This window comes from Aegilops tauschii, chromosome 1, assembly GCF_002575655.3.
Source record: "Aegilops tauschii subsp. strangulata cultivar AL8/78 chromosome 1, Aet v6.0, whole genome shotgun sequence".
Taxonomy (NCBI): Eukaryota; Viridiplantae; Streptophyta; class Magnoliopsida; order Poales; family Poaceae; genus Aegilops; species Aegilops tauschii.
This window is the reverse complement of record NC_053035.3, coordinates 326,102,505-326,109,858: the sequence shown is the minus strand read 5'-3', so window position 1 is coordinate 326,109,858 and position 7,354 is coordinate 326,102,505. Positions and strand designations below refer to the sequence as shown.

Sequence of the window (7,354 nt, the reverse complement as noted above, 5' to 3'; positions counted from 1 at the left end):
ATCGGGAGGGGTGTGGCGTACCGCAAAACAGGACTCCACGGGATACTGTTCATCTCCACCGTCGACCTCCTCCAGCCTCCACGGGCTCCTGTTCATCCAGCCTCCACCGCGCGCTACTCCACCGGCTACTGTTCAACCACCCCTCCACGGGCACCCCTCCACCGTCTACTGTTCATCCAGCCATCCACACCACGGGGTCCTGTTCAACCACCCCTCCACGGGCACCCCTCCATCGTCTACTGTTCATCCAGCCCTCCACACCACGGGGTCCTATTCATCCAGAGGCAACGCCACCGCACACTGTTCATCCAATCGGTCAGCTTCAGTTAGCAGCAGTAGCGAAGAAATCGCTCGATCGGGTTCAGTTAACAGCCATCGATCGATCGCTCGGGTTCAGTAACGCGTAGCCTGCAGTGCAATCGCTCGAGTTCAGTTAGAGCCCAACGCCTTGCTCGGGTTCAGTTAGATCCAACGCCTCGCACACACGCGCGTACGTGTACGAGAGAAACGCGCATCGTTCGGCCCCCGACCTCCCACCGTAACCGGGAACTCCCTGAAATCCCCCCCTCGCTTCTACCACGGTTTTTTCCGTCATGAATGGCCCAAAGAATGTCATGCAGCTGCGTCTCCGGGCCGCCCAGGACGAAAAGCCCATTTTTTGTCATGATTTTTTGTCATAGAAGTAGGAGCCCACCACATTTATGATGATACCGGGTTTTGTCACAATTATCGTCATAGAAGTGTCATATGTATGACAGAAAAAAAATTCGTTCGGCCCAAAATGTCACGGATGTGTCTTTTTTTTTGTAGTGTGAGCTGGTTGATTACAAGTTCTAGGGTAATATGAGACCCGATAATCAATAAAATCTATTTGGAGCAGGTAATTTGCATCTCGGAAAAGCATGCCAAGAGGGTCGTGATCAAGGCTAGTAGAAGATACCATATGTTGGAGTGCGAGACAGTTTGTTTCAAACACCAAACGTCCACACGTTTCATTCCTTGAGCCTCCACGAACTGAATGGCATTCAGCATGGCCGACACTTCAGCATGGAGCGCTTCTGTGTGCCGTGTTAAGTCCCTATGATTTTCTATTATGCGATTTGAGAAGGGCCCTGCAACGCGTCGGTCGGCGGATCTTAGATCTGTGGTGGATCGAGCGGTCGAGCGTCATCTTCTATCACTGCAACACATGTCATGTTGCAGAAACAGAAAAAATGTAACATAGTTCAAGTTGCAGCTTATTTTCGCAACATAGGTCTTGTTTCAGTTTTTTGTCACAAAGATCTTGTTGCAATTTATTTATTTTTGCAACAAAGGTCTTGTTGGATTTTTTGCAAATTGTTACAGTTTTTTTTTTTGCAACAGAGACCATGCTGCAGAAACTCACTACACGCCGGTGCCGGACGCGAAAACTCGCGGTGGACGCTGACAGCTAGCAGCAACACGCCGTCGCCGGACGTAGGAACTCATGGTGGACACGGACGCTGGTGCTCCCCCGGGACAACGGATACATCTTGTGCTCAGGCGCACCGCGACGGACGACGTTCATGGTGGAGGCGGGCGACAGCAGCCGCGGACGACCTCGTCGGCGTGCTGCTGGCTATGTTTTTAAGGCGTCCGTAAGGCGTCGCTTAGGCGACGCCTAGGCGTCAGGGCGCCCTCCAGGCTCAGGGCGTCGGCCTTGCCTTAGACAGTTGCGTAAGCCGTCCGCCTTAGGCTGTAAGGCGTCTGAAGCGTCCGCCTTAGCGCCGCCTTGCACGCCTCAGACCAAATCAGACGCCTTAGCTTGTCAGGCAGGGAAACAGAGATTGCAGGCGGGAAAACTGACCTAGGCGAGAACACAGGCGCGGGAAACATTGGTTCAGGTGCGACCAGTTATGAGAAGGGGAAAGAGAGAGTGAAGCGAGAGGTCTCTCCTGTCTCCTCTCTGGACCATTGACGGAGGCTTCCTCCTCAGATCTGCGGCAGCCGCCAGCCTCCTCCCTCCGGCCACAGTTCCTCCCCCTCCTCTCCGGCTGCAGCTCCTCCCCATCCTCCTCTGGCGCAACCCTCTTCCAGCAGATCAGCACCACATCAAAGTATGAATCCAGCCCTCTATTCTCCCCCTTCCCCCCTCTCCTCTTTCTTCCATCCAGCAGTGTAGCTTGCCATGCTTGCCTGTTCTGTACTTCTGTTATGCACAGCTCCTCTACTAACTGTTAGGTGCTGCCTCTCTTATGCACAACAGTGTAGCTAGATGTGCTTGCTTGCTCCTTCTCATCTGCATCTGTTTCTTCCCAGATCTGCTTCTCCACCCACAAGGCAGCAGCCCCACCACTGCTTCTCTCCTTCCCCATGCTTGATCTGGCTGCTCTAGTGATTTGGCTCTTCTCTCTTTTTCTTTGACAGTAGCCAGGTGTACCTGCTCTGATGGATCTAGCCAATGATCCTAGGAGAAGAGCTACATCAGATGATCCAGCCTGGAAGTATGGGTTCTGGCTAGATTTAGAGAGGAAAGATTTACTCCAGTGTACATTGTGTGGCAAGATAGTCCATGGTGGAGTGAGAAGGCTAAAGCAACACTTTTTCTGGGGGTTCCAGTGATGTGGATAAGTGTCCCGAGGCATCCATGGAGATTAGGATAGAGATGCACAATTCCTTAAACACTAGAAAGTTTAAAGCTATGGAGCGATATATTGATGAGGAGGATGAAGCTGAACTTCAAAGGCGCCGTTCTGTCATATACACATGATGATTTGAGACCTATGCTTTGGTAACAGTTTATATGTTAACGTTAGTTGTTAAATCTCCTAATTGGTTGCCATCTATTATATATGTATGTACAATTTATTAAGTTGATGCTAGTTGTTAAATCTCCTAATTGGCTGCCATATATTATATATGCACGTGTCTAAGGCGTCGCCTCGCCTTACGCTTTAGTGCTTAGGCGGTGAGGCGCCCCCCAGCGCCTCGCCTCGCCTTACCGCCTTAAAAACATAGCTGTTGGCGGTCGCAGCAACGTGAAGAGGCGTCGGCTTGACGAGAGCTCGAGAGGAGCACGAGTGCGACTGCTCTCGAGGGGATCCAGATCCCGCAACACACTAGGACCTATTTTGGTTCCAAGGAGGAGGTAACCCAGGGCTCTAATCCCCCACGAGGGGATTTCCATGGACGTAGGGGGTCCTCTCCCCCACCACGAGGATATCGGCACGTCAGTTTGGACAATAGAGGAGAGGGGAGAAGATCACGTCCCAAAAATGCTAGAAAAGCTTCAGGCTGAGGGGAGTTGAATGACGACCCAGTCTGTCACCATCACCGTTGCCGCTGCCGGAGGAGTGGCGTGTGGAGGCGGTTCTCGAGCGAGGGGGCGGGGGTGTCGCTTTCCAGTCATACAGGGAGGCATGGAGGCTCAAGGCGGAGGCCATCGACTCTCGGTCGCGAGGAGAGTCGCAAGCGAACGAGGCGAGGGTTTTCTCCCTAACCCGTCGACACCGAGAGATCTGACTCGGGGACGGGGCTGTGGCAAGGCCAGGGATCTTCTCCCCTCGCATCCAACGAAATGGGCCTGTCTATTTCCCTGGGCCCAACTTAGCTCGTGGTTTACCCACCCGGGGAAAAGGCCGGGATCCTCTCGGGATCCCTTAGAACCAAATGAGGCCTAATTATTGCGGGGAAAGACCTCAACAACCATACAAATTGCAAAACCTAGCTATATGATTAAAATCAGATCCAACGGCCACGGAGGCGGCGGACGCACGCATCGTTATCCGCCAGGTGATCCTAATCATTTCCCATTGAGAATCCCTCATATTCTTTTTTTGACGGGTGCATCATTTTTCTTTTGAGACAAAGAATCCCTCGAATCGCAGAGGCCGATCCAAGTGTCCCACACGTGGCTCCCTGGGCCGGCCACAACAACTCTCGCGTGGTCCGCCTGTAAGTATGGGCTAGAACCACCGGGCCTTCTTGGCCCACTCAACCCAACGGCGACACGCCCTAAATCCACGCCAACCCCTGGGCCCACAGCTCAGCGTCTCTCGTCTCTGCACGCGCGGGTCGCTTGCACCGAGCCCTAGCCACTACAAGCAGCCGCCACCGCCTATCCCCCAGTCCCAGTCGCGAGCCCCCGCTTCCATTCTAATCCGCCCCCTCCCGAGACGCCAAAGCCCCAAACCCCTCGCCCTCCCAAACCCTAACCCTAAAACCTCCGCCCTCCCGCCGCCGCCGCCGCCCGATTCCCCTCCCCAGGCCCCGCATCCCCCGTCCGGCTTGAACGGTGAGGAATTCCCAGGCCCTTCTCGCGCGTCCGGCGCTCGATTCGGGCGGCTTCGTGCCTTCCCCGGGCGTTTCCGTCGCCATTTTTCTAACCTTCTCGGGTCCTTTTTAGATGTCGTCCGACGAGGAGGTCAGGGAGGAGAAGGAGCTCGACCTCTCCTCCAACGAGGTCGTCACCAAGTACAAGACCGCCGCCGAGATCATCAACAGTAATCCCGCCTCCCTAAACTCTCTCGTTTGCTGTCTGCTGTCTGCTGCTGTAGCGCGCGATGCGATTTTTAGTTATCGGGGCAGCTGTCCCAGGTTAGGGTGTGTATTGTTACCCATCGCTGAATTTAGCTGTTTGGTTAGTAGCTCTGCAAGTTTTAAGGACTATCCATACAGCTCCCTGCAGAGGAATGAGATTATTAACATGATTAGAGTCCTGATGCTCTGGTTGTAGTTTTATGACACTGGCAGTTTTTGTTTGCTCCATTTTGTTGGTGATGTTGTACTCTATGCTGTTATGTTCACAGTCCGCCTTCATGTAATTTGAAAATTCAGTGTGCACGTCTTTCTCTGTTTGCTCCGTTTTGTTGGTGATGTTGCACCCTGCTCTGTTATGTGCACGGTTGGCCTTCATGTAACATCCAAGATTCTGTGTGCACGTCTTTCTCTGTTTGCTCCATTTTGCTGGTGATATCGTAGTCTACTTTGCTATGTTCACCTCTATGTAATTTCAAAATTCAGCGCATGCCATTCTTTGTTTGCTCCATTTTGTTGGTGATGATGCACTCTACTCTGTAATGTTCACCTTCATGTAATTTCGAAATTCAGTGTGCAATTCATTCTTTGTTTGCTTTTGTTGGTGATGACTCACCCTACTCTGTTACGTTCACCTTCATGCAATTTTAGAATCCAGTGTGCTTGTGCTGAGAAAGGCTGTAATTGTAGTGTGAGGTTCTCAGTGTCTCGGATTGGGCTGTTTTTGTGGGATGAGCCATGGCATGTGAATGTGCATTTATGATTGATATGTATGATGTCACTAGATATCTGATTCTTACTTGATATTTATTGTGGAACAGAGGCTCTGAAGTTGGTATTGTCGGAGTGCAAGCCGAAAGCCAAGATTGTTGACATTTGTGAGAAGGGTGACAATTTCATAACAGAGTAATGCATCCAGTTTTGTCTTTCATAACATCTTCCTTGCTGGATTCCTGATTACATGGTGTTTCCTGTTGATGGCAGGCAAACTGGGAATGTCTACAAGAACGTGAAGAGGAAGATTGAAAGGGGCATTGCTTTCCCGACATGTGTATCTGTGAACAACACAGTCTGTCATTTCTCCCCACTGGCAACTGACGATTCTGTACTCGAAGAAAATGACATGGTGAAGATGTATGACTCCCTTTAACCTTTCTACCATGTGTTTATCTTATTATTTCACCACATGCCTTGATGATTCTGCTCTCATTTGACAGCGATATGGCTTGCCATATTGATGGTTTTATTGCTGTGGTGGCTCATACACATGTCATCAAAGGTGGGCCGGTTACTGGAAGAGCAGCTAATGTTCTTGCTGCTGCAAACACAGCAGCAGAAGTTGCAATGAGGCTTGTTAGACCTGGCAAGAAGGTACATTATGTACAGATTATCCCATTGGTTGCCTTTCACGAGTTATCTTCTTTTTCTTTCACTGCATGGTTGCTGATATTTCTCTCTGGATGACTAGTCTTCTCCTTTCTCTTTGTAATGGTCTATTGATATGTTGGTTTTATTAGTAATCCGCTCCTTATATTTTCTGCAGAATAAGGATGTCACTGAAGCAATTCAGAAAGTTGCTGCTGCTTATGATTGTAAAATTGTTGAAGGAGTTCTTAGCCATCAGCTGAAACAATTCGTCATCGATGGTAACAAAGTGGTACTTAGTGTTTCAAATGCTGATACAAAGGTGGATGATGCTGAATTTGAAGAAAATGAAGTGTATGCAATTGATATTGTCACCAGCACTGGCGAGGGAAAGGTGATAATTGATGTTATTGGCATGATGATATTTTGGCTTGCATGTTTTCTTACATTTATGTTGAATTGTAATTCACAGCCGAAGCTATTGGATGAGAAGCAGACCACTATTTACAAGAGAGCTGTAGACAAGAACTATCACTTGAAGATGAAGGCATCAAGGTTCATCTTCAGTGAGATTAGCCAGAAGTTCCCAATCATGCCATTCACTGCTAGGTGTGTGAATGCACATTAATTTTTTTTGTGTGCCCATTATTTTAGTCTACTAACCTATGTTCTGAATTGTGGCAGGGCGCTGGAGGAGAAGCGTGCACGCTTAGGTTTGGTAGAATGCATGAATCATGAGCTGTTGCAGCCATACCCTGTTCTACATGAGAAGCAAGGTAGTTATGATAATCCACTAGACATATTTTAGAATTTGCCCTGTAACTTCTGTCAAAGTCACTTGGGGTTGTAGATCTTTTGAAGTGTCTGAATTGTTTGTGTTCATTTGTCATTTTTGCTCATCTTATCTGATGTTAATTAGTCTCCCTTTCATGCTTGTTTCGTCTCTTAATTGCTGGTGTTTATGCAGGTGACCTGGTTGCCCACATCAAGTTCACCGTGTTGTTGATGCCAAATGGGTCTGACAAGATAACTTCACATCCACTACAGCAATTGGAGCCCTCAAAATCCATCGAGGGCGATGCTGAGATCAAGGCTTGGCTGGCTTTGGGCACAAAGTCAAAGAAGAAGGGTGGTGGCAAGAAAAAGAAAGGTTTGCTTGGTTGACACTATACATGCCGCTCTGTTTGGTTGCTGATACATGAGTTCTTTTCCTGATTGCTAGACTGGTTTACATCTGTCTCGAGTCCCTTGAACTCACAGAGTTTCTTTTATCTTTTAATAGGCAAGAAAGGAGATGCAGCAGAAGTAGCAGAGCCCATGGAGGTTTCTAAGGACGCACCAAGCCAGGAATAATTCTCATTTTTTTTGAATTGCTTCCATTACGTTTGTACCTGCTCCTTTGCTGCATCTGATTGTTTTATATTACATTCAGCTGTGGGGATTTGAGTACCTTTTTTTGAAGTGTCTAATGAAAATGGTTGATCCTGGCGCA

General features: G+C 49.1%; 1 protein-coding gene across 1 annotated transcript; it reads left to right on the top strand.

The window, feature by feature from the left end:
- Positions 1-4,086: 4,086 nt before the first annotated feature.
- LOC109776983 (ERBB-3 BINDING PROTEIN 1) lies at positions 4,087-7,354 on the top strand. The gene is made up of 10 exons (XM_020335647.4): positions 4,087-4,255; positions 4,367-4,463; positions 5,319-5,403; positions 5,482-5,631; positions 5,715-5,868; positions 6,041-6,256; positions 6,335-6,471; positions 6,547-6,638; positions 6,830-7,012; positions 7,145-7,354. The coding sequence occupies exons 2-10, from the start codon at positions 4,367-4,369 to the stop codon at positions 7,213-7,215; spliced, it is 1,185 nt and encodes a 394-aa protein (XP_020191236.1). The 5' UTR covers positions 4,087-4,255; the 3' UTR covers positions 7,216-7,354.